At 38.3% G+C, this 27,961-nt stretch overlaps 1 protein-coding gene and 1 long non-coding RNA gene across 4 annotated transcripts in view; both read left to right on the plus strand.

Moving 5' to 3' along the window:
- Positions 1–6: 6 nt before the first annotated feature.
- The window catches only part of PHF14 (PHD finger protein 14), an 83,778-nt gene continuing 55,823 nt past the window's right edge, over positions 7–27,961 (plus strand). For all 3 annotated transcript variants that reach the window (XM_014940303.1, XM_014940304.1, XM_014940305.1), the window contains exons 1-6: positions 7–115; positions 621–731; positions 10,218–10,867; positions 15,784–15,928; positions 21,551–21,710; positions 27,559–27,670. In XM_014940303.1, coding sequence (XP_014795789.1) covers position 115; positions 621–731; positions 10,218–10,867; positions 15,784–15,928; positions 21,551–21,710; positions 27,559–27,670 — 1,179 coding nt within the window. In that variant the 5' untranslated portion in view covers positions 7–114. The remainder of the gene's footprint in view (positions 116–620; positions 732–10,217; positions 10,868–15,783; positions 15,929–21,550; positions 21,711–27,558; positions 27,671–27,961) is intronic.
- LOC106886975 lies at positions 2,901–4,701 on the plus strand. The gene is made up of 2 exons (XR_001411770.1): positions 2,901–3,185; positions 4,306–4,701. It is a non-coding gene; the product is annotated as an uncharacterized LOC106886975 (long non-coding RNA).

The following is a 27,961-nucleotide window of genomic DNA, read 5'->3' on the forward strand; positions in this document are numbered from 1 at the left end:
GCATCCGGGTCGCCGCCGTGCCCATTGTCTGGGGAAGGGGCCCGGCGGCTCCGCGGCGCTGCACCCGAGGGCCCCCGCCCGTCCGCCCGCTCTCCGCTCACCCGCGCAGGCTTTAGTAAGTGATCCTCGGCGGCCCTTCCCGCCCCTCTCCCGGGGAGATGCCGTGATGCCCCGCCGAGCCTCCCCTCACCCGGGGTGGGTGGGCGCAGCGCCGTCCCTCAGGCGGTCCCGCCTGCCCTTTCCCCGTTGCTTCTGGCGCTCCGTCTGGAGGTGGTGGTGGGCTCGGGGGCCTCAGGCGACCCGCAGCGTCCGCCCGCGGGTCCTGCCGGTGCCCGGGGGTTCCTGCCGGTGCCCGGGGTGCCGCGTTGTGTGGCGGTGCCCGGAGGGAGCCCCGGGCGGGCGGAGAGGGGTGAGCCCTGCCCGCTGTTGCTGCTGCCCCCTCTCCCCTCGGGGAGCCGGTGTCTCCGGGACCCCGGTGCGGCGCGGCGGAGGCAGCCCCAGCCTCTCACGGCCGTTCTGCCTTTCCTCCTAATTTAAATGTCCTTAAGGATGCTGAATTCTCATTGTGCCACCCGGTAACGACACTAACGACACTCTGCTTTTTTTTTTTTCCCCTGCAGTGGACCGCAGCTCGAAGAGGAGACAAGTGAAGCCTTTGGCAGCTTCGCTGCTGGAAGCTTTAGATTATGATAGCTCTGATGACAGTGATTTTAAAGTTGGAGATGCTTCAGGTAAATATGCTTCCTCATCTCCTCCCTTCCCGAATTATCTCATTTTTATTTTTATGGTTGCTCATTTAATACGAGGGAGACAGGATGGTATTAGTGAACTGTTGGGACTTGGAGCCACTTGAAGTTCAGTGGCTTTATTGGGTAACTTGAAATTCTTATGCTCTGGAAAAGAAAGAACTGATTAAACAAAACATCCATACAATACTTCAGTTACAATGAATTTTTTCTCGACAGAAAATTCCTGATTATCAAACAAGGTCTAGCAGAAGCATTTGAGTAGCTTCTGTGCTGATGGCTTTAGCTGTATCTATTGCTTTTTATTTCTTGGGTGTAGAGATATTTTTTGAAGTATTCACTGCATTTAGTATTGAAATAAGAATCAGTCTGGGTAATAGTTTTATGCGGACTTAAGAACTTGCCTGTTTCTCAAGGTTAATTCCACTTGGTGAGTGAAAAACTTAAGCAGAAAGATAATATGTTCAGGTTTTTATTGTTTTTTACTATAGAAAAATGTAAGGTGTCCATTCAGATAGCTACGCAGAAAGGTGTATGCATTTCATATTAGAAGGAAGTCCTTGCTTCAGGCTGGTTTTGTTCTGCAGTCTCTTTGGGTGCAGATTCCTGTATCTGCAGTGAACATCCACAGAAACTGAAAGTAAACAAGATGCCAAAATAAAATGAATAAATTCAAATATATTGGAGGGAGGGAAAAGAAGGGGCAGGACCATGTTTGTGAATAAACTGCACATTGGATGTTCTGTAGCCTGTGCTGAAGGAAATAAGCGAAGAGATGGGGGATGTGTAAGATGTAAGGGAAGCATTATGGCAGTCAAATAACTTCACTTTGTTATTTCTCTACTGGGGATGCTGGTCTATGTTTTCATGTGAATATGTATCTTGCAAAAATATTCCCATTTAAAGGCTTATTCTTTATCATCTGGCAAGCTCATCCTTATTAATGAACTTAAAAATGCTTAATAATTGTTTCTCCAGTGCCAGTTTTAAGGTATGCCCTAATGCTCCTTGTTGTATTTTTTTCCCCAAGCTTAGATATATTTCCCTTGGTTGGTTTGGTGGAAACAGGCTGCAGTGATTTAAGGGAGTAAAGCTGATGTTCTCTTACTAAATTCATGCTAAGATTTTTGGGGGCTTGTTTTATTTACTTTTTTTTTAATCTTACTTTGGGGGATTTTTGATCCTTTCTTTTGTGTAACGGCATTGCCTTTTGTAGAGACAATTGGCCATAAAAGGAAATGATTTTTAGTTGCCCCCCCAAATCTCCCTATTTTGGAATGGTAGCGTAGGCAGGATTTAAGGAAAAAAGAGAATTGGAAATGGAGTATGGGAGATGGACACATAATTAAGAGCAATATATTATTTGATTAAAAGACAATCATTAGTTAATTAAAAATAATGAATAAAGTGTCCTGACTCAACTGTGTCTAAATGCAGAGGATTAATTTGTAACTGATATCCTCCTTGACTTTTAGGGTTGTCTTATGCATACATGGTGGGGGGGTCAGTGTCCACCTTGGGGGTGTTTCAATCACAGTTTCATTTTGAGGAGGTTGGACGGGTTTTCCCTTAAAAAAAAAGCAACACTAAACTGAAACAAACATGAGAGAAAAACCCAAGTTCTACTTCAAAAATGTTTTTCTAATTACTGTGTTGTGTTCGTATATTTCATATAACTTTAACATCTCAGAACCTGTATCTATCACTTTAAGTAGAAATGAATGTTCTGTTTAATGAAATTTATGATTTAGTCAAAACACTTTTAAACAGCAGCAGAGTTGGACATTTTACACTTTATTCCAAGGCTTTCAATGTGAAAGGAGAAAGTTGTGAGGGTTTGGAGAAGTTGGGGAATAGAAAGTTATTGAACATACACCCTCTTAAGCTGAAAGAGAAAAGAAGCATTTCTTATATGTAATGAAGTTCAATCAATAGTTGCAGGGTATTTGGAACAGAACATTAGTGCCGATTTAAAATGAAGATGGTATAACATAGTCTTAATTTTGATTGTACCTATTCCATTTAGATTCAGATGGAAGAAGTGTTGAAATAAAGGGACCTTTTTTACACACACACGTATCTATAACTAAAACTGATAATTTAAGAGTTAAATATACAGAACACGTGTGTACACACACAAGTAGCCCTACTAGACGAATTCTGGATTGTTGCTAATAGGAAACAGGTTTTCCTGTTGCTTTCACTGTGGATTCAGCTTTCTCCAGTGCAGTTTGGGCTGTTGCTCTTTTTTCTTCTTTCAATGACCACAGAGGTCTTTCCATGTGCAGCCTGTTGCAAATCAGTATTTGGTATTTGTTTGAATTCAGAATCTCATTGCGTAGCGTGCTTACAAAGGGAAATAAATGTGACAGGAGGAAGAAACAATCTTTCTACGTTGAAAATGACCATAAATTCTACTCACACACTCAGGAGAATCCCGTAAGTATGGTAATTCCACAGCTCTACCATGTATGTTTATTTGAGTCACAAATGCATCTATAGGTGTTTAAAAAAAAAAACCAGATTGAAAGTTAAAAAAGTTAGTTAAAGGACTATTGAAATAGTGACTTAAAAAAATTCCAAAATTGTTTATTCCCTGGTGATTACATTACATCCATATGTGTGAGCTTTGGGATGTTAAGAGCCATGTGCTAGTAGATGATATTGTCCAAGTCTGGGAGGACTGAGCCCTCAATATTTAAGCTTTTATACATGCTCATTGTTTTATCAAATTTCTGGGGATATGAGATACAGTAAGGATCTGAGAAGTTGCTATTAAGTACTTTTAGGAAGGAATCAGCATTTCTGAATTTTTGTATTCAGAGTCCTGATGCCTCGGTAGTTTTTTTTTCATTACAGAAAATATTTCTGATCACTTAAACTCCATTTCCACCAAAAAAAAAAATAACCCATAGAAGATATGGCCTTTACTTACAGCCTAGTTAATTTCTTTTCTTTTGGATTTAAGTCACATCAACAGGCAATTGCTGCCTTTTCCCGTTTAAAGATCTCATCATTCTGACATCTCTTTAGGGAAACTGACTCTAGAAGTTTTCAGGCCTGTGGGCTTTTCATTATGTTACTGTTGAACAAAATAAATTTATAATGGCTTCTCTTTTTCTACGTAATAGAAAGTAGTAATGCCATATTTTAAAGTACTGCATTTTTCTGTTTTTTTATCAACATCTTAAAAAATTTGTTCCTTAGTAAGAATGTCATATTTAATCTTAATGTGGGACCAATAAAAAAACCTGACCCTTTGGAGTCAGAGCTTACAAATATGTGACTTGAAAAAATGGTACTGTAATATACTCAACTGAAGTTTTTAAATAAGTTTCACAATACGGATCAGTTATTTGAAGTTTTGCTTTTAAGTTAACTGGAGTATACTTTGGTTTTATGGTTGGGGGTTTTTTTTATTATTACTATTTTTAATATTTTTTTAATTTAATGAGAGCACCTGGAGATACACAGAAATCAGAAATCAGTGTACAGCTGTAGAGTAATTCCCAGCAGGACTCCAAAGCAACAATCAACTACTTTTTCTCCTCTCTCATAGGTGAAGTTGGTCAGTTTTGGCAGCTCACATACTGAATTTTAGATGATGCAGAGAAATGTAGTGTGGTCCCCGAGCAAGACTGATGTGTGGATTTGAGGACTGGCTCTGTCTCTGTAGCTATGAAAAGCGTAGCTGAATGCTGCATTGAAGAACTTGGTTCTGTCACTACTTTTGCTGCAAGTCTCCTAGACTCGAATTTTTAGAAATATTTGTAAAAGTTTATTTTCTTGGTGTTGAGCGTGGAGCCTGACTTGCATAAATATTGTATAGTATTATTGCAGTTGAGGTCAGTAGGAGCTCTGTTTAAAACATGTAAAGCTCTATAGAAATGTATGTGTTGGGTATTCTGAAATACCTCTGCCTTTGATCTAGAAATAAAAAGTTGCAAATATTTTACATCTTTCTGCAATTTGCTTCCTCTTAGCACAATGGAGAATCCACTTTTGCTTTCCTCTGCAGGACACAGTAATATAAAAAACGCTTGCGAAGCTTCAGAATGCTGTAGTGATAAACACTACTGAAATATTGATGAAGTAACTAAATATTTTTATTTGTTTTGCCCCTACTGTGACTCTTTGTGCCTTGTCTTTCCACCCTGTCTGTCCCTTATGGAACCTTTCCTCCTTACTTCACTCTTCTTCTGCTTGTGCAGTCAGTCTTGAACAGGATTTTCATGGCCTCCTACTTTACTTTCTTTTGCATCTCCTCTTTTTTTTTGTGTGTGTGTGTGTCTATGTCCATCTCGTATGTTTCCTGCCACGTGGAGAAGATTCTTTTGCACTTTATTAATTCCAGCTGGGTAGGATGGTCTGTTGGGAGCCTGGCTGCCTCTGAGAGTCTAGCAATGCTCACTGAGGATGGGATGTTTCCAGTGTTTCTTGGGCATGTACTTGTTATAAATTAACCTCAGATACTTAGCAGGTCCCAGACACATGTTCAGCTGTCTCCCAGATGTGCTTGCATCTTGTACTTGCTTGTACAAGATGCGAAACTCGAACATGTTTTTGGGAAAAAATATGTATTCTAGCTCACTATTCAATAACGCACTGGAATATAATTTTAAGGATTATTTAGGACTGCAACTTTGCTGAGGGAAGTCACGGGGCATGCAGTACTTCATCCCAAATAAAGTATGATAATGTTGAGGGCAATATCTGAAACTGGGAAGCATCAAGCAAATTCAGGAGATAACCAGTTCCATCTGTGTTAGAACATTGTAAATAAGGTAGTTCCCAAGGACAAGTCAAACTTGGCAGCCTTTAGTTTTGACTGCTTTTATGACTTGAATCTGCTGAAATGCTGTGTGGTAGAGTTACTGCTAGCGTAGAAGTGGGGAAACTAAACAACTTATATTTATATGTTCCTTTTCAATCCTTTTTTTTTCTATTAAACTAAATACTTCTGAAAGAAGTGTACATGGATTGCTTTTTTTTCCTATTTAAATACTTCTGAAAGAAGTGTACATGGATTGACGATCAGATAAATCAGTTCAGTTTCCTACTCTGCCTAGTCTACATGTGCAGTTAGTACAGAGTTTAGATACTTTTTTCCAAAAAAAAAAAAGAGGAGTGAATTTCTCCCCTTAGAGCAGCAATACCTTAATCTATATTGCTTTCGATTTTTATATTCTTAATTAGGTTACTTTGGGCAGGTCCATTTTTCACCTGCAGGCATTACCAACAGTGAATTGCAGGTAGCTTACCACTGTTTAATCATCACACTCAACAGCACAGAAGGCCAGTGGCATGTATCTAGCTGATGATAGAGTCTCTTTTTTGAAGTTATGTTGAAAAGAACAGCATTAAGCCTTTTCAGTCCTTGCTTTCAGTATGGTTGTATCGGTCTTGGCACAATGGACCTCTGTGGTTTTAGTCTAATAGAGAAATGGGATCAGGAATTTACCAGTTACGCAGCTCTGCCTTTGGCAATTTAAACGTTCATATTTTCCACATATGATCCAAGTTCTCCTGCCTTATTTTTTTTTTTTACATCCAATTATTAATATCAGAACTTTTGAGTTAGTTTAAGCATCTCCTCAAGGTATTTTGGAGTCTTTAAAATTATTTGCAATTTCCAGGTCAGGTGTTTAGAAAGTACAGCTGCTTTTCCACGTGTTAAGTGCAGCACATGTGGAAAGGAGTTTGTGTGACTCTGGAGCTGCTCTTCTAAGGAAGTTTCTGGGCAGAGGCTGTTGTCAGCAGATGCTTTTTGCAGTGTTGTCCCCTTTCCCCATCTGTCAGGATGGAGGCAACTTGTGTGAGGGATTGTACGTGGTGTGTGACAGGGTGTTTTAGCGCAGATACATGGGTGATTTCACCTCATTGTATCAAAGATTATTCTTTGTGAGAGGGAGACAGAGGCTAAGGCACCACTAGACAGGGTGGTGGGGATCAGGTGCCTTTTATTTCCAATTATCCTCACCTGGGCTTTGTTACCGCCCTCAAAAAGAAGGGTATTGTGAAGCAGACTGTGGGCTGGATGACTTCTCCCATGATGCCTATATTATTGAAATATATTATTCAGTAGGAATAACTTCAGACACGGTAGTTTTCCAGGTTTTTTCCATTCTTTTCAGTGTTCCAGGATCCTGGGTTGTATTCTCTCTATGTAGCTTCGAGCACCTGGATAAGTCTGAACCAGACAGGACTCAGTCCAAAAAAAAAAAATAACTTTCAGAAACGATGCCAGATGCATCTCTGCTGCTGCCTGGAGTTGGTTAGGCTTTGTTAGTGGAAGAGGAAAGCCCCAAATTGAATCTGTGATTTCCTTTAACTAGCTTATCCTTCAGACTTCACTTAAAAACAAGCAATAAAGCTGCTTTTTACAGAGCTGCTTTTCAAGCTAAATATTGCATTGAGGAATCAGCCTGTCTCCTGTGAGCGAGTGGCCGTGTACTTATGTAGTATAGCCCTTACTACTTATGTAGTATAGCACTACTCTCTGTATACGTGGATTTTCTTAGAATGTTAAAAAAAAAAAAAAAGTCACAGGGTACCAATTTTAAAGTTGCTGGCAAAAACGGTCCTGCGAAGCCCTGGGAGGATTTTTTTTAACTGCTGTAGTGATTTCAGTTGCTTTCCCCCTGTGTCTTGTGCATAGTACATATTATATGAGACTCCACAACTGACGTGGAGATTAATAGTAACTTTTTGAAATTTTTATTGCGCTTTTTCTGATGTTAATTCTGGAGCGTCATGTTCTGTCCTGGAGAATTCTGCTCAGAATTTACCCTCTTTAGATTTGAGTGCCACCTGCTGTTGTGCTCAGCAGAGCTAAAGATACAAAGTGTATGGAAATAAATGACTGTTCTCTCTCATATTTGTTCTCAGTGGAACTCTGTGTTCTTCACTATTTGACAGTGTATCTGGCCCCATCTTTCACTTGAGAGTAACTTGACTTTTCTCCCATAGGGAATGACACGATGCGGTTGCCAGTTTGAGAGAGCCATTCTTTAAGAATTTCTTTCAAGGAGAAAATTGTATACTACAGCCTCTTCCTAACTGGAAGTGCATCTGACAGAAGCACACCTGCAAAAATAGCTGTTATTGCAGAATAGCTCGTTCAAGAAAAGTACCTATCAGGGTGGATGCATTCAGAGAGAAGAGGGATATCCCTTTCTAGGGGTATTTCTGGTGTGTACGTGCAATGCAGAAAGGAGAGCACGAAGCATAATGCACAGGCAGAAGGCAAAGAGAATTTGAAGGGGACAAGTGAATGAAACAAACATTTATTTTTTCCTCTGCTTTATATTGATTGCATTTCATAAAGCTGCTAGAGAGTTTCCTCGGTTTTGCAGTATTAATACACAAGAATCACTCTGATTTAGGGTGCTGTTAAAGACCAAACTATACCAAGACTAAGATCCCCCCCAAAAAATAAAGTGGAATCTTAAATTAATGAGAAGTTCAAGAATATTTAGAAATGGAGCAGCACAATTAAAGCATCCAAGCAGATTACTGCCATGCAGTTATGGTGGGAAAGTAAAAAAAAAAAATAAAAAAATAAAAATAAAAAAAAATACTATAAGGTAACTTAAAAATCCAGGCTTGGCAAATGTCATGAAGTGGTTTGGGTTGCAAGGGACCTTCAAAGATCATGAACTCAATGGTCCCTTCCAGTTCTAACCATTCTATGATTCTATAATCATCCAGTTCCACCCCCTGCCCTGGGCAGGGACACCTCCCACCAGACCAGGTTGCTCCAAGCCCCATCCAGCCTGCCCTTGAACCCCTCCAGGGATGGGGCAGCCACAGCTTCTCTGGGCAACCTGGGCCAGGCTCTCACCACCCACATTGTAAAGTTTTTTCCTTATGTCCAGGCTAAACCCTGCCTTTTTCCAGTTTCAAACCTGTCCCCCTTTTCCTGTCACTACAGGCCTTGGTAAAAAGTCTCTCTTTCTTATAAGCCTCCTTTATATATTGAAAGGCCCCACTAAGGTCTCCCTGGAGCCTTCTCTTCTCCAGACTGAACAAACCCAAGTCTCAGTCTGTCTTTAGTATTTCATGGACCTTCTCTAACAGGCCCACGAATATGTATCCAAACAAAGCTATTGTAATTTAAGCATAATTTTTTAGATTGCATATTAGTTGATACAGTTTTTTTATCTCTTAGACATGCCTGGAGAGCATCTGATATTTCAGAACTTCAGTTAATTATGTTGTACTTCCATTACTGCAATTAAGACTGGTAGGTGGAGGGAGATGACTGAATTACTCTTTTTCTCAAAAGACTGTCCAATAACTTGTGTTCCTGCAGTTTGCATACTGTTTACGTGGCTTTTTGTAGAGATGGATATGCACAGAAATTCTCTGTATAAGGTGATACTGAGTGGTGGATTTTTTGTGTGTGATGAGGAAAATGATAAAGGATTTTTTTAATTTGCAAGCATCAACATGTCTCTTGCATGGATGTGACAGTTCATCAGGAGCTTGGTGATGGCTCTGAACAAACTGGAAACTGTAGCCATTGCCCAATTGTTAGCTGCCTTGGATCAAGCAACTTTGTATTTTCTTGTTAATTTAAAAAAAAAAAAAAAGCCTCTGAGTTTTTATTCATTAAAACTAATACTTTTAATGAAAAGTAGTAAGTGAATATAAGATGAGAGATAGTCAAGGTGGATGATGTTTCTAAAATTTAACATGTTCACTTGTCATCTTTTTCAATAATTTTTACATGTACTTTATAGTACAGATGACTTATTTTTGTGAATTTTTTTTCACACAAATCCTCTTCTGTTCCTTTCTATTGCACAGCTTGGCCTGTGTTAATTAATAGAAATAGTGACTACACACAGAACAATTCCATATGAGTGGCATAAGGTTAGAAATTATGGATTGTTGTGCAGCTGCAACACTGAATGAGGCATAGCTGATATGGGATTAATAAATGAAATAACATTGGAAATTAGAAGAGCCCCCAAACCCAGAAAAACAAAACTGTACTAAAAATGGTGTGGGCGTATCCATGGTATTGTTAGTGCTTGTTACGTAAACTCTTCCTTTTGTAATTTTAATTCTCTTCTGTTGGGTAGCTATTTTAATTTGAAGATTTAGAAAACACCTCCAGAAATGAAAAACTGGAATGCTCTTTCTTTATGGTGTGACTTCACATGGAAATTATTCTGTGCTACTGGTTATTGTTAATAGGAGCTGCAGTTCAAAGGAACATTTAATGTTCATTTAATAAATTCTGCCATCTTTTTTTTGCCATCTTAAAATGCACTCATGTTTAACAGATTCTCAACATACCACTTGAAATAGCAGTGTTTGGACACCAGCTGAAAAAAATAGGTGGAAAGCCTTATGAGGGAGGAACATGCATCATTCTTTTGTTTAACAACTTGCTTCAACCAATTTTATTTTTGGGGGTACATTTGTGTCGGAACTTTTTTTAAATTTTCATATGCTCAACAGATTCTGAAGGAAGTGGTCATGGGAGTGAAGATGCATCAAAGGACAGTGGTGAAGGTTCCTGTACTGAATCAGAAGAAAATATCTTGGAGGAGGAACCGGCAGAAGAGAAAGTAGAAGAACAACAGCCCAAAAGCTCCACTGAAGAGGAGGTCCCAACAGCAGACAAAGAGGTAATTAAAACTGAAAAGAAAGAACAAGAAGATGAAGAAGAAAAGCCAAAAAAGAAGAAAGAGAAAGAGAAAGCAGCCGAACCCGATGCTGTGGCTGATGAGCAAACCAGTGAACCAAAAAAATGGAATTTGCGCAGGAACCGACCTTTGCTGGATTTTGTGTCGATGGAAGAACTGAACGACATGGATGACTATGACAGTGAAGATGACAATGACTGGCGGCCCACTGCTGAGAAAAAAAAAGGAAAAAACGCTCTGCGAAAAGAGGGGAGCGATGGAGATAACGAGGACGATGAAGATGATGGGAGCGGAAGCGATGAGGATGACAACGATGAGGAAGGTAATGAAGAAGACAATAGCAGCACGGCTAGTGATGGAGGATCCAAGAAGAAGAAGAGTAAAGTTCTTAACAGAAATAATGCAGATGATGAGGAATTGACAAATGATAGCCTGGCTCTTTCACAAAGCAAGAGTAATGAGGTAGTGCAACCAACTTTCTATAATATATCTCTTGAAAAATGGAAACTACTCCCCATTAGCTGTTCTGTTAATTTGAAAATTAACCTGATTGCCTGGAATTGTGTTTGCAGGAACAAGCGAAGCAGCAAAAATGTGCTAAGTAGGCGCTGCATATTAAATAACCTTGCTTGGACCATTTGGCCAATCTAATGCCACTAAAGTCAATAGAGAGACTTCTCTTGGCTTTAGGAGGGGTTGGATTAGTTCTAAAGCAAACAGGAGGTCCAGTATGCAAATCAGCATGGATTAGCAAGACTGCAGTTCAGTTTTAGTGTAAAAGTTGCATATCTGTAATGTTCTAAAGGTTCAAAGCATCTGTGATGTTTCATCAAGTAGCTAAATGGTAGGTTATTCTTTACCATAGACCTTTATGACAAACATCAAAGCCTGAACGCTAAGTTCACTAATTGAAGAATTGTAAGTAAAGAAATACGTGCACTGAGTTTAAAATCAAATAGGATAATCATGATAATTTATGTTGGGCTTGCTTATAATACTCACAAATGAAGTAATTTCTTACAGTATGAAAAAGCATTTGGGAACTGTTATTGTTATATTAAATATCTTCTAATTGCAGAATGTGAAAATTATATGTTAAGGGTTTAGGAATGCAAATTTCTTTTCCTGTGCACAATTGCAGTTGCCTAAAGGTTGTGCCTATGGAAAAACGAAGATATTAGGTTGTCAGGATGGTTCACTTCATGTCCTGCAGTAGCAAAGTTTTGAACAAATTAAAAAGAGTTGCTGTAAAATCTATATCTAATTTTCAGGAAATTGCAAGGTCAACATGACATTTGTTAAATTATGATGATATGGCACTATTTAAAGTTCTACAGTTCCATTTAATCTTTATTTTAACGTGTAAAATGACAGGGAACTAAACAGTACTTGGAAGAATCAGTTGTCTCAGTTTCAGTTACTTATGTACTTTTTATATATATGATTGCAATCACACTGTGCTGTTTTAATTACTACTAATATTTGTGATTGGGGAAAAAAAAAAGCTCATAATGGTGGGTTGTTTTCTTTTTTTTTTCACTTTTTGCATGCACATCTTCTTTCTAGCTCTGTAATTCCAGTGTTATTGCTCATATTCTCTTGGCTCAGGAGCTGAAGGTGCTCTAACAATACTGATGATCAAAACGTCAAATAGAGATAGGCAACTTTCCTTTGGATTTTTTCCCCATATCAGAATGGAGATGTGAGGCTGTATTCTTAAGGATATATTTTTGAATATGTCCATAATTTCCATTGACTTGGAAAATTGGGCTTCTTCAGAGACCTGGAGCTGTCTCTGATACATCCCTTGTGAAGCTTCTTAATGTGCAGGGACCTTGCCTTGAATTTAGGGCATTGATCAAAAGATGAAATAAAAATTTGAAGTTCAAATTACAATTTTGTAACTGATAATTTATCTTCCCTGCACATAAAGCAAAGTACTGTTTATGAATAGGTCTTTAGCCAGGAAGTCTTGCAACAGTGAGTATCTGTAGCCTGGGTTATACACCATAATTTTCAGATTGATACTCAACTGTATTATAACACTGTACTCTCTACTACTACCGTATTTTAAAATAGTAAAATAAAAAACCACCTGCCTAGCAGACAAGTCTAGCAAAATCTCATTACACTACAGAAGCTGTGTTCTTAGAAAAACAGACGAGTGAGTGCATAATTCATTTATGAAAGAATGTTCAGGTAATTAACTCTGAAAATATAGTAGTGTCCTTGATATGCATCTTCCTTTCCTTTCCGAACTTCTTGGGGGTGGGTTGTTTGCTTTTTATTTCCGTGTGCTTTCCATTTTTCTACATTTTATAGAAATATTCTGAGGTCTGGCTGTACGGTATTTTAACCTGTGCTGTAGTGAAACACTGTGTGCTTTTCTACTGTGTTAAGCACAGAAGACAAACTTTGCTTTCTTTTCTAGGGTCAAGCATCATTAGTAGATAAATGGTGCTTTTCTGTTTTTATAATTGCTACCACTTTATGGGATTCTTCTGTTCTCACAAAGGTGGCTATTTTATTTTTTAAATGTTTTTTTATTCCGTGAAAGCCAGAAGCATGTAGGCATATAGCTTGAAATGCTCACGTTCTTCGTTAACACCAGAGAAATGGGAATTACACAGTGATTCAGCTGAAATCCTTTCTCCTGCTCGGGGAGGGAAGGGGACTTGTTGAGGAGTTGGCAGCAGGTACCATCTCCATGGAAAACTTCCCGTACTTTAGACAAGTAGCATCAGCTTCTGGGATGGGGTCTTTAAGGTCCTTACATGGAGTAAGACATTAGATATTAGGAAGAAATTCTTTCCTGTGAGGGTGGTGAGACACTGGAACAGGGGTTCAAGGCCATGCTGGATGGGGCTTGGAGCAACCTGGTCTGGTGGGAGGTGTCCCTGCCCAGGGCAGGGGGTTGGAACTGGATGATCTTTAAGGTCCCTTCCAACCCAAACCATTCTATGATTCTGGGATAAGCAGAGGAGAGCATATACATTCCCCATCACTCCCTCTCCATGTCTGCACAGAAAAATTGTCATTCTGCTGCTTTGGTTGACCTGTTGGGGTGTCTTCATGTAAGGTAAACAGTAAGGGACAGGGATCCTAGCATTACATCCAAATTTGATGCCCTTCCATCATTGCTTGTTTTTTTTTTTTTTAATCCATGTTTGCATCTGTTCTCACTGCCTGAACAGCTATTGCTATCTCAGTGTTGTTTTTACAGTGCAATTCTGTTTGTTTAAAGTAATAGTTTTGTTAGGTTTTTTTTTTTCCTTTTAGGTTTTTTTAAATACCAGACCTTGGGCTTCTATAACAGTAGAGATCATAAATTTCTTTTAAACTTCTGGTACCGAAGCCAAATAACAGTTTCAGTGGAAGGTACTGTCAGGAAAAGCTGATCTCTGTAGAGTTGTGAAGCCTGAGAAGCCTGTACCACTTGCACAATTAATCTGCCCAAATTAGGGCATATCAACTGCCATTTTCCTATCTATAATGTGAATAGTAGGCTAAACATGGGTATTTTGAGTAAGGATGGGCCACAGTATTTTTGATACAAATATGCAAGTTTCTTACTTTCCTCAAAATGCTTTGCAGTTTGGTCCTAAAAGGAGGATGTTGGAAGGAATGCTCTGAACTCTACAGGGGAGAATCTTGTATTTTTCCTAATTAGTGACCTTTCTGTAAGGAAGCACGACCGTGTGAAAGGTTCTATAATCTTTCATTGTTACTTCTAGCTAAGTTGTTTTTTTTCTATAGGTCATGTTATGACATTTAGAGAAAATGAAGATCCAGAAGCCTTTCCTCACTGCTAGAAGTGTATGTTTGGCCTTTCCTAGGTCAAAAACATTATCAGAAGCCACCTCCGTTATGTGAAGTAAACTATTTGAGCTCAGCTGTAGGTGGTGAGGTTATTCTACCCCTCTATCTTGCTTTAAAATCAAGCAGAGATTCCCTCCCTTTCATCCCCAAATACCTGCCCAGATAAACCTAAAGTGCAAAGAGACTTCATTAAGGATTCCCTGAAAATGTTGTGCGGAGACTTCCTGTATCAGATTGAGAGGTTATCATGAAATAATTTCATAGATTAGTGTGAAAATTTAAGATTCTTGAGGAAGAAAACCAACCTCAGAGAGCACTCATAGTTTTGAACTGCTCAGGCTGCACAGGTGCAGTGTTGGTGCTATGGTTTGTGTCAGAAATGGGGGTTTGGAAGAGAAAAAGATGTTTGAGAGGCTATCTTCCACCTTAACTTATTTTTTTTCTTTCCTGGTAGAATACTGCAGCAGGTTTGAAATATTTTCAGATCTCAGATGTTTTGAACACATGCCATTTAGGCATGAACTGTCAGCCTGTGCTCTGAAACTATTACTATTTCTTTATCCTGTAGTGATTATTTTTTACTGGTGTGCCTAAGTTCACACTTCCCTACATGCCTTCGTCTCACCAGTGAAAGCAGTTCAAACTCACTGTTTGCTTTTAGTATAAAATTAAAGAGAGTGTGTGGAAGATGTGGATCTTTGCAGAGGAGACAGTGGCTGTACCTCACGATGAAAATAGTAAGAAGACTTGATGCTGCTTATGAAAAATTAACATTTACATACAGCTTTATTTGGTTTGTGAAACACATCTCCGTGTTTCCTTAGAGAAAATTCCCGATTAAAAGCCACATTCTTTTTAAGTGGTGTAGTTCACGTTGGAGGCTGCCAAAACAGAGCAATGTCCGTGTTCTGCAAATCCCGACTCCTCTATAGAATCAGAAGAAAGTAAGTTGTTATAGCTTTAATGAATCATATGGTTTTGCATACAGACATATCAATTTGCATTACAGCAAAAGAGAACTGAGTTGATAATTTGTTATATTTTACGTAAGTGAGCACACAGCAGGCTTGGGTTAGCTGTTTATTTTCAGATTTTTCAGATCCATGTGACTTTTTTTCGAAGGTGCAAAGTTTAACAAAATGAAACATCTTTTCTGAATATTGGGACATTTGAAGGTCAGCTTTGGCCTTGGTGTTTTTTTTTTTTCCTTTTAAATGGTTTCTTAGGTGTGTATGTTTGTTCCTTTTTGTAGAACATAAATGCATTGAAGACGTGTGTTTCTATCTGAGGAAATAAGACCCTTCTCTGGCCTTTGGATCTTAACAGATCTCTGGGTATATTGAGATCAGATTGTATCCATCCTTTCTCCTAGCTCTTATATTTGTGGATGAAGTGTTTACATGGTTTGACAACAAAGAAGTTTTGTTCTTGTGAAAATTATATACCATCTTTTTTGTTTGTTTGTTGTTCAAAATTGAGCAAATAACAGATCTTTTGTTTGTTTTAATTAAAATTGGAGTTCCTGGCATAATCCATGTGTCTTCATTTTTCAATATTAGGACTCCTTGATCCTTGAGAAGTCTCAAAATTGGAGCTCCCAGAAAATGGACCATATTTTGATTTGTTGCGTTTGTCTTGGAGATAACAGTGAAGATGCTGATGAAATAATCCAGTGTGACAACTGTGGAATAACAGTGCACGAAGGTAATGCAGTCCTTCATTCTCATTGCATTGGGAGGAAAGCATATGCTTTGCTTTTAGTAAAATGTTGGCTTCCTTTCTTCAAAAAAAAATGAAGCCTTTGAACTCTGGCAGGTAATTTGTTGTAATACTACATGGATCCTTTTTAGTGGTGAAACATCCATCTTCTACTTCAGTGAAGCAAATGCGAGCTACTGTGGGGCAGGACATGGACTACAGATACCTGTGTAATGAATCACAGTGTGCAGATACTGGAGCTATATATTATATTTTCAGGGCTTTAAGATATTATTAAATGGATTTTTGTTTAAGCATTTCAGTACATGAATTTGATTGCGTAACTGTGATATAAGATGATGATAACAGGAGGCCTTCTAAAAGGAAAGGGGTTTTAACTGTACTTTTGTTATATCAAAGAGGCTGAGAGATGGGGAGGAGGGGAGAAAGGAGGTGTCCATGGCATTTAGTTTTGAGTGAAAACACCCAGCCTTGAACTTTCTCGTAATTTTCACTGACAGTTTCTGATATCCTGTACCTTTTTAGGGTTTCTTTGTTTTTTTTTATAGTTTCCCAGGAAAACGAGATAGGCTACTTCAATCCTTGAAATTAAAGAAGGTAGGCTATATAATAAGAAGTCCTTACTCCTGTGCACAGCTGCTTTGTGGTCTGAAAAATGTGTTCCAGTAATAACTGAGTCTATTTTGTAAACACATTGGAATCCAAGAAGCTGTTGTTCCATTAGTAGGCAGGCTGCTGGGGCTGCAGACATCATGCTGTGTCCTGAAACTTCTTCTACTCTTTGAGCTTTTGAGTTTTTCAGAAAATGCAGTTTCTAGCTCAGTATTGAATGAAGAGGCTCCAATTTATGATTTGGATAGAAATCGATGCCGTGATGTTTGCCTGTCCTTGCCTGTGTTTGCCTGCAGTTGGGAAGAATAATGTGCCCATTTCCTCTGAACTGATTGTGGTACTCAGCAGTTGTCTTCTCCTCTAGAGTCTCAAAGCCAAGATGCCTGTTATCCTGAAATGCCCAAACAAAGCTGCTGTAATACCTCAGGGTTTTTCATCATAGTTATTGTATGCAATTTCAAGTTGAATTATAAATTAGTATGTTCTCTCCACTTTTCTGTAGCTCTGTGAATATTTATTTGGCAGGAAGTGCACTCCTTTCACACCCCACTGCTGTCCTACCCAGGGACCTCCATAATGATGATGATATCAGTGATTTGATTATTCTTTCCCCGAAGACTTTATTTTCTCTCTTCCTGTTGACTATTACAGTTCAGTTCACAGGGGTCTTACGCGCTTGTCGTGTGCCTTTGGGCTCTCCTGAAGTTTCCATCAGAATTTTAATGTTCCACAGAACCACCATGTTGCCAGCAAAGATGTTAAGCAGCAATCGGTCACCTGGACCTTGAGCTGTTGACCACCACTCTTTGAGTGGGGCTGTCCAAGAGTCGTGGGCCCTTAATAAATACTTTTATTTGCCTTATTGACAAGTTTTGCGATTGCTAGAAATTCAGTTTCCTTTCCAATGCTACTATTTACTGTGTGATGTTTATACCACCTGGGTGGCCTGCCTCACTTGTCAAAAAAAAGCTGTCTTTGCAAAGCAAACACACATCCAAAAATCTATAAACTTTGTGGAACAAATAACTCTTCCAAAATGATAGAGATCGGTAACTGCCTCTAAAACTGCGAAAGTAGCATACGTATAATGCTAATTTAATACCCACTCTAATACTTCACATTCATCCTTTAAGTCTAAACAGCCTGTAATTAATTACTAAGTCCATCAGTTCAAAATCTGTTCTTATTTCACGTAACAGCCTAATCTTTTTCCAAAAAAAAACAAAAGGGAAAATGTTTACATTGCTAGGGAAAAAAATCCTTATTGAATTTGTAGCAGTGCTGTTGCTTTTCAGAGTGCTTACTTCTGTGTGGAGATAATTCTTATTTCTTTTTTTATAAGAAAATGTTCTGTAGGCACTAATCTGTCATGTTGGATAACGGCTTTTGTGGTAAGATGTGGAAATAGCAGGATCTCCCCCCCCAGCTGCGGTGACAGGGTTTTTGACACGTTGATTGCAGCGTGTCTGAAGGAAGTGTCTGGTGCAGATCCCACAGAGCGTGTGCTCTGACTGCAGGTAGTTCTCTTGCCCGGGGGTTAGTTGCTGTGAATTAAACGAGAGAAGTTCTACATTTTAACAGCTGGTTTTTTTCTGTCCCTTCTATTTGTTCCTTACTTTACTGTGACATGTGTGGCAGGGAATAAAATTTCCCTTGCTGAGAGAGAGCTATAGTGTGGTCGCTGTATGGTTTGCAGGGTAGTGAAATGTTTTTGCATTTTAATTTTGCCTCTTACCCTTGTATAAAAAAATCATTTTGAAAAGTCACATATTTTAGTACTTTCCATTTATTAAATAAAAATACTGTTCTGAATTTATGATGGGTGAATTGATTGATGTCGTTATTGTAAACTGTTGGTCCAATTAAGGATTGAGTGTTACATATTTTAAGTACTGTGATCTCACAGCATTTTCTTTTGCAAACCTGCAGTTTACCTTAAAGTTTATGTTTTCATGCTCTTTATTATAAAGACCATGTTTCAGAGTGTCTTTAGTTGGCATATGCAGATGTTCTCTTTGACTGGCAAAAAATTACCTTCCCAGGGAGCTGGAGGAACAGATGCAGCCCCGGCAAGAATTAGGTCTCTCTTCCCATTTCCCTCAGTGGTAGAAATTTCACAACAATTGTTTTAATGGTAGCATTTTAAAGCACTTGCAATTTCGTTTCAGTGACAATCGCATAAATAATAAGCTATTGAAAGAGCACAATGACTTTAAAATCGGGGAATAAACCAGTACAAAATGACATACATTAGATAGACAACCTGGCTGTAATCGTTATTCATAGATGCAGTTTGTGGAACAATAAATGTTGTGAGAGTTTTAACTTCCTGGCTTTTCATGTATTTAAGTTCACAAGTTAATCATATGGGTGTTCATCATATGCTGAACCAGTTTTATCATTTAATATAAGAAGTATTCAAGGAGGTGGCAAACTTGGAATTGTGATGCAGTAATCCAAGAATGTACAAACATGGGGATTTAATGAACTTGAGTTGAAAAGGGGCTCTCGAGTATTCTAAAGATGCAAAATTCAGAATTTGTGTGAACGTTAAGGAAAGGCACCACGCATTTTAAGCAAAGTGTTTAAAAGTTGTATTGTTTTCTTCAACATATTTTCCAGGTGAAGGGGGGGTGGTTGAGTTAATGCCAAAGAGGTCAGAGGTGCAGTGACAATAACTGAACCCAAATATATCATTTACAAGACGTGTGTACTTTTCTCTGCTGTCCTTCCAATCCTCAGGTAGTCACACCACCTACATGACTGCAGTGGTTCTAGAATGAACTTAAAGATATCTCCTGATGTTGCTTGGGAGATTTACTTTTAGCGAGCCCGTTCATTGCTTTCCGTTCCAACACCAGCAATTCCCAAAATTTTGTACAAGAAAGTTGGATTGGGTGACTTATATGAGCCAGCAGTGTGCCCAGGTGGCCAAGAAAACCAATGGCATCCTGGCTTGTATTAGAAATAGTGTGACCAGCAGAAGTCACCATCCGTGGATGAGTTTAAGAGTCGTTCAGATGTGGTGTTGGGGGATTTGGTGTAGGGGAGAACTTTGTAGAGCAGGGTAGATGGTTGGACTCGATGATCCCAAGGGTCTTTTCCAACCTAAATGATTCTATGACTTTTTCTTACTCATCGGTTTAGCTGTTTAATACTAGGATGTAATGTAATTGCTTAAAAGTAGTTTCACTGGCACCTAGTTAAGATAGTGTTATTAGAACTTAAAAAATTACTCTCTGGAATACTATCTAAAGCTGGTACCACGTTATAAAGAAAATGAAATTACCGTATGTATGAGCTATGAGATAATTTATATACCTAATGAAACTCATCTGTGAATGTGCTCCTGGACATTGCTTGTCCTTTGATTGTGGAATACTTTTATAATGAAAAGAAACATTCTGGCTGCTTATTTTAATTCTTATTGATGAACCTCATTCTGTAATGGAAGACTATATTTCTTAAACGGTTCCTACAGTGTTAGTGCTTATTTCCTGAGTGTAGTTTTAGTCCATTATGCAGAGCTCTGTTTCTGTCACAAGGGGAGTTGGAGCACTGGTGCTATTTTATTACAGTCAGTGGGTAATGAACCAAAGTAACAAATCATGTTGCTATTTAATTGCAGAATTCAATAATTTCACTGTTCTGCAAGCACAAATGTTGACTTGATCACTGGTTTTGACAAATAGCTGAATTTAATCTTTTAGTAAAATCCCTGATGTGTTTTAAGTGTTGACAATGAAGTCATATCTTTTTCTCTTATTGAGTAACAGAGAAATGTTCAAAATGGGGCATATGCAGAAACACAGTTTTGTGGTAATAAGCTTTAAGATTTTCCTTGTTGTCATTTGCAGTGGTAATAATGCTACCGTTATTCTTAAGCAAAATTTAAATAACAAGATTCTAAATCACTTTAAAATTAATGTTTTCCTCAATTTGTGGTGGTGAAGCGTGCAAAGACACCCTAACAATAATAAAGAATACAGTGGACATACTAAACAAAAATGGAGAAACGAAATGATTGAGTTTAGCCATAATTAAAAAATGAAAATGGTGATTTATGAAGTATATTAATTTTTTTTTAAGCAGTCTGGTGTCTCAAAGCTGTCAGTCGGTGCTCTGCAAACTATATTTTGGGTTTGAAATTGTAGAAAGTCTTTTAAGCTCAGTCCTGCAACCCTTAAAGTATGCAAATAGTGTTTTTTATTTCATCTGTATATTCTTTTGTAGTTGATTTGGATGCTGAATGTAAAGTGGAAAAAGTGGAGTGTGTGTTTGTTGACTGGATACCACTGGCATAATCAACCTCTCAAAAAAACAAATCAGCAAAAACCCAAATCCTGAAAATAATGTTCATTTTCAGAGTAGGGAGAAGGAGAAAAATAAGAATATATAATATGTAATTTGGGTTAGGCTGTTGATCCAAGAGAGAGGCAGCTCAACACAAGCACTAGCCCTGCCCCACTGGAGGACAGGAGTAGGATGTGGTATATGAGATCTTACAGGATAATAAAGGAATGAAGGACTGTTCTTGAAATGTCTCTCTAAAATAGTGCATTTGATCAGTGTTTTATTTGGGTTTTTAAAATCTTCCTTAGCTTGTTGAATTTAACTTAAAATATATTTATTTGAAAAAAAGTGCTCTAGTTTTTTTTCAGGCTGTGTTGGTTGCTTTGAGTCTTGTTTTCCTACTTTCCTTCGTAATGGATAGTCTTGAATAACACCAAGCATTGCTAAAATAATGAAGTAAAATAATCTTTTTCTTCTTTTTTTTTCAGTTGTAATCTAAGAAAGTCATGTAAACTAGATCACTTCTTAGAACTAGGGTCTCTTTAAAATGTAAATTTTGCACTAGAGATGACATTTGCCAAAATATTGTAAGCTTTCTTGGGACTTTCGGTGTCTCCTCTGAATGTCTGTGTTTCCTACTGAAATCATAACTGAGAATTGTCCTCTTTTCTTATATCGATCTTCCCTTTTTCCTGTCTGTAGGCTGCTACGGTGTTGATGGAGAGAGTGACTCTATCATGAGCTCAGCTTCAGAAAATTCCACGGAACCTTGGTTTTGCGATGCGTGCAAATGTGGTGTCACACCTAGTTGTGAATTGTGTCCTAACCAGGATGGGATCTTCAAGGAGACCGATGCAGGCAGGTAAGATGGAAGAAGTGGTGATTTGAATTTGATGTCATCTTACATTTAAAAGATTGGGTTTTCCCCCAGTCTGTTCCTATAGGAGACAATGTCATAAATTAAACTTTGTTGTTGATGTCCTCCCTCTCTCACCTCACTTTTGAGTTGGATGTTCTTTGGATAGTCAATCATCTAACTTCTTGAAGCTGTGGCTGGCCCATCCCTGGAGGGGTTCAAGGCCAGGCTGGACGGGGCTTTGAGCAACCTGGTCTGGTGGGAGGTGTCCCTGCCCAGGGCAGGGGGTTGGGGACTGGATGGGCTTTAAGGTCCCTTCCACCCCAAACCATTCTATGATTCTATGATAAATTAAGATGTAGATATTAATGGTAACTAATTTTCTATAATAAAGGAGAGAGCAGGATTATCAGTGATGTGTGATTTATGGCTAGTGCAACTCTTTTTTTGATGGGTTGGTTTGTGCGTGGGGTTTTTTTAGTTGTTTTTATTTTTTGTTTGTTTGTTTTTTAAACCATTACAATTAAGTTCTTTCTCCATACATTTTACAGTTACATAAATTACAGATGTGTGATAATATATAAAGCTTTCAGGTGCTGAGTTTCTCATGAGCTTTTCATTGATCACGTTAACATGGGAAGGTAATAATTAGTTGGCAAAGCTGTTCAGAAGAAAAAGAAGCTTTCTTAATCCTGGTTCAACATACCTGTTTGAGATGTAGGAACATGAAAGTCTGCAGACATAACTTACTGGTGATGATGGATGAGCTGGAAAGAATCCAGTTAAATATTCAGTATTAGCACAAATACTTTAAGTTCTTCAAAGTTCTGAAACATCAAGATGTGTTACTGTAAAACTTTTTTACGGTTTGCTGTATTTTATATATTTTTTTTCACTTTCCAGTCTTACACAAACTTTACTGTAATGATCTGGTCCTGCCATCATTAAAAGAGCTCAGGGTGATGTTTTGGAAAGATTTTTTTGACATTCTGTGTTGTATGTCTTCAAAAAAGTAATTTTTTACAGTATTAAAATGTCATGTTGATTCAAGTTTTGTGGGTTCAATTGTACATGCCCTTGCATTTCTCCCTCAGTTTGTATTTTTTCCCAAGAGCGAAAAAAAGATGTTGAGTTTTTGTCGGGGAAAAAAGAGCTAACAAGGGTATTCATAACTCTGAACTTTGACCGTTGGATGCAAATGCTGGCAATAACCTTTGGAGGCATCTACCTTTCTCCACTGAGTATGCATTGAGCTCAGCTTCTCAATTTGCAGCTGAGGTGCATTTTAAAGGTACATACACAGCACATAAAAGAAATCTGTTTTCCCATTTATGTCATCTACGTGCATCTTAGGGAAAAAAAATGAAAGTAGAAGAAAATACTCTGCTGTTTTACAAAAAATAAAGTTACACGAGTGAGTCAGGATTTGTAGTGAATAATTTTGACCCCATAAAAGCAGTTGTGCTTCTTTTTAAATACTTTTGGGGTTCATGTCCTTACACCAGACCAGTTCCTGGTGTGTCTTAGGTTCAACTGTGTCTGTGCGTCTCCCTTAGAAAGCTGTTACACAATTAAACAAATAAACAAATCCTAGTTCTCAGTTCTATCTAAATAGTAACTGTGCTATATGGAAAAAGTGTTTTGAAAGAATAAAGTCAATTGTCTAGCGGTTGAGAAATGTGAGAATCAATGTCATGTGGCAGATTTTATTTCACCCTTTTTATTCCTGTGTTCTATAGGGCAGTTAAAACACTATATACATAATTTCCCATATAACTAGAATAGAAACTACAGTCAACATTTTAAAATTTGCTTAAATTTCTTCTTGCAAAATGGTAGTATGCTCTTGGTTAATGTATAAGTGTTTTTGCTGTGACACTGGTTCTCTGTGCAGAAGCACATTCATGCCTTGGTGATTGTGGGCATTAACACATTAATTTATTGTCATTATTATTATATTTATACCTGCTGGATAATGCAATATACCTATTGTGAATGTTTATTCTCCTGGATGAATAAGAGCTGGTGTACTAGAAAAAAACAAATACTAACTACCATGTGAAAATGTCTGTGCTCTCTTTCTTTCTGTCATTTCTATACAAATGTGAATTCTTGAGGGTCATGGGGCAGCACAGGCCAAGGGCAGGGTCTTGGGGCAGGCGATGTCCATGATGTTTCATTGTACTTGGTACCTGCACCCATTTCAGTCCTTTTCTTGAAATCCTAGTGGAGAGAAACTTTTGCATAACAAGCCTTTAACTCACCATTGCTCCCCATCCCCTTACCACCTTTTTAAAAGAAACTCTTCATACGCATCAGTGCCAGAAATTACACAAACCAAACCTATTCACTTTCTCCTCATAATGGAGTTGGACTAATTTCCGTGTTCCTGTGTGAAAGGTGAATCATTAGAATAATGAGGTGCTTAATTTCTCAGCAGAAGCCTTTTTGCATTAACCTCGCGGTTTCACAAGCATAAATGTGAATTTATGAAATTTTCTTTCTCAAACTGCTATTATCCACGAATATGAATTCTGTCCTTGTTTCGGTATGGAGTTTTTCTTCTTCCCTAATCAACATCTGTCATCATTGCTCCAAGCTAAATGGATGGTAAAGTAACAAGGAAGATTATTCTTCTTTGATTACCCAATTTGTCTTAATTACAAGCTTCTAAAACATGTGCGGCTAAACAAATGAGCAGGAAAATATTTAGAACTGGTATTAAAAGCAGCTGAAATTGCCTCAGCTGTGATCTTGACTGACTTGTGTATGTTTTTTAATATAGATTCGGGTCTGAGTTCACGTAGAGGTGGTTAAAGAAATGAGGCCCTTGCGTGCCAATCACCCAGGAATGGCAGTTTAAATGGGAAATACTGTAATACTTGGGTGACATGTACTAAAACATTTTGAGAAGGTCAGTACGAAGCAAGCAGCCAGCTGTTGGGTTTATCGCAGATAAACTCCTAGAGAGTGCAGCAGCATTTAATACACCAGTGGAGCATGAAGAAACTGTGCAAATTAAATTGAGAAGCAGCTGCTGGTAGAAGATGCGTATCTTTATATTGAACTTTGGCGGGTACCTTTAGGAGGCTGCATTAAAACTTGCTATCAGAAATCTCCAACCAGAACCTTGGATTTTTGTGAAGAATAGTAATTGTGGAGATGTGTTAACTTCTGTTTATAAAACTAGGTTTTATATAACACCTCTTAAATCAATGGAAAGGTGTAGAAAGGAAGCCCTAAAGAATTCAGATGGTTATTATTTGCAAACAAGCAGTTTCTTTATCTCAAGGTCACAAGTCTCATTTTACATGTGGCATTTTGTTTTTTTTTTAAAAAAAGTATTTTTATTCCTTTTGAAAATGATACACTCATTTAAATGACACATTTATTTTAGTAAATGCATAATATTTGCCAAAATACTCATTTATGCACAGGGATGTGCTTTTTTTTAATAGAAGAGTGCTTCATAAAGGTACAGTAGTGACTGAGCCCCAACTGTTGCCAGTTCTGGATGCAGTGGAGGTGGTACCAGGTGCTCCATTGCTCATTCCCAGGAATATCTTGTGCCTCCTTTGCTTTTGTGTGGAGGCAAAGGTGCTCTTTTTATATAGTAATGAGAAGAATCTTATTTTTTGCATACAGTGTATGAAGTTTGGGGGTTGTGCTGCCATGCTGGAGTGTTTATGGTGTGATAAAACCATGTAAATGTGTATTTGGGATATGCATTATTCTCATTGTTTTAAGTTTTCATATTTTAAAGGGACTTTATCACTTAGCATCTGAAACCTGAGTGATATAACTATAGGGTAGAGATGTGTTTCAGACACAGTTGTAAAGAGTCTTGTTGGATAAGATGCTGTGGATCAATCAGTGCTGGGGCTTATGTTAGATTTACTGAGAAATTTCTTAGAGAGTGAAGTGAATTAATGGCTTCTATGTAGTTTCTTAGTCTTACTGTTGGGTTTTTCTTCTGTTATCCAGTTACTATCATGGACTATTTTTAGGGAAAATGCTTAACATACAGTCTCTCCACCAGTTTTGTACATGGCAGGATCGTTGTTTTCTTTTGTAAAGACTTAAATTTGTATGCATTTTTGAGCTTGCTACTGAACCTTTCTTATCTTACTTTTTTTAGAGTTTCTGTTCGGACTTAGGAGTCGTATAAAATTAACATGAAACCTAATAATTCTCAATGGGATGAATTCCAGCATTGTAGGTCTAAGGACCACTGATGGTAAACGTGATAAATCAGCAGTAAATGTAGCTCCTGATTAGTGTAACCATCAGCTTCAGTATTTCTCTCATCTGTAGAGAGCTTTATTTAACCAATAGCACATTAATAAACATGCTAAAGCCAAGATCTTATTCCTCTGGTCCCATTTGTTGGGTTTTTTTTAAACGATACAGAAAACAAAGAGGAGATTCAGAGTGATTTTTAAAGTGATAGAGAAAACAAGAGATAGGCTAAACAGTGGTAGAAGATTGGAAAAAAAGAGAACAGCAGGATGGATGCAGATTTAAATAGGTGGTAACAGGTCTTTGCTGAACCCCTGGAGGAGGGAGACTGGAAAATTACAGTATGTGGGTAACGAAAGAGCCAAGGGAAGAAGTGTTTCTGCCATCATCATCAGTCTTCTTGAATACAGGGAGTAGATTCCATGATTGTATTACAACAGAAGTTCTAGTCTTCACTAGTGATATATTTTCTGTGGCTGGGGGGATCATAAAGTGCTGAACTAAGGTATTCACTAAGGCTCAAACACAGGATATTTTAGCTCAGTTACATCCAAATCTCTTGCTGTATCCCCTGTCGTCTGGGAGCTTGTGGGTTCCAAGTGGCAGCTACACGCCTCTGCAGCTGCAAATCTGTTTTCTTGACTGTTTGAAGATACCAGAAAGTAGCAGTCTTACCTTCTGCCCGTGACAGTTCACTCCCACCTAGTGACTTAGCAAGGGGTAGCAAATGGTTTCTGGAATTTAGATAAAACAGATAGATTATTTGGTGGAGGGAGGAACGCTTTGGTTTTTGGAGCCTTTTGTCTCAGTTGATGCAAGTCGTGCATGCTGTGTAGAACAGATTTTGAGTTTGGCAGTAACTGATGGTTTGTGACAAAGAGTTGGATCTTTTAGAAAGTGTTCATTACCTAACAAGAAGAAAATGTGTCTTCTGCTGCAAGGCTGCCTTTTGGATAACCAAGAGTTCCAGGAGATTGTGAAAATGTCTGTCAAAGGCAGACATGAGGCTGAAACCTGGTTGGTGACAAAGAGAGTTGGATCTTTTAGAAAGTGTTCATTACCTAACAAGAAGAAAATGTGTCTTCTGCTGCAAGGCTGCCTTTTGGATAACCAAGAGTTCCAGGAGATTGTGAAAATGTCTGTCAAAGGCAGACATGAGGCTGAAGCCTTTACTGTTGTGTTATATTTAATGACTAGACACTGAGTCCAGATTCCTGCAGTCTCATTTTATGCCTCGGGGCTGAAGATTTTGGCCTTTGACCCTCCAGTTTGTTCGTGGCCAGTGAAGAAGAGTATTGCTGAGTAACAGAACAGTCTGTTCATCTGAGTTTCAGGCAGGCTTTTCTGTTATACAACTCCCATGTGTTTATAACTGAATGCCATCCCAGTGGATGGAAAGCCTTGCCCTAAGATTCGGTGTATGAAGTTCCAAATAGGCTTTTGGAATTGGAATCCTGAGTTTCAAATGCACGTTCTGCTTCTCATGTACTTCCCTTCAAACACATTTCTTCCAGCATCTGTAATGTTTACAAGGCCCTTTGAAATCTGCAAGTGGTGAGTATAATACAGGATGAAAATGTGGATAATGGTAACCTAGTTTTATCTGCTGTTTTAGGTGGGTCCATATTGTTTGTGCCCTCTATGTTCCAGGAGTGGCATTTGGGGACATTGACAAACTGCGGCCAGTAACGCTTACAGAAATGAATTACTCAAAGTACGGTGCCAAGGTAAGTTTGGAAGAGACATACTACCAAGGAGTAACTTTATTTTACATGTAACAAAATATTATACATCTTCCCAACTTTATTTTTCTTATTTATAGCAATTGCAGTGAGGTTTGGAACTAAAAATCAGGTGAAGTTTGTTCATGGCTGTTAAACCATTGCTCTTCCCTCCCTCTTTCTATTTTCCTTACTTCTGTTCTCCATAATTTCTGTCACTGTTTTCACCCTAATTTCCCTTATTTTTACACAGATGCTAATTACTTTCTTTTAAAGTCAGTTAGTGGCAGATTGTCA

This window comes from Calidris pugnax, unplaced genomic scaffold, assembly GCF_001431845.1.
Source record: "Calidris pugnax isolate Ruff unplaced genomic scaffold, ASM143184v1 scaffold76, whole genome shotgun sequence".
NCBI lineage: Eukaryota > Metazoa > Chordata > Aves > Charadriiformes > Scolopacidae > Calidris > Calidris pugnax.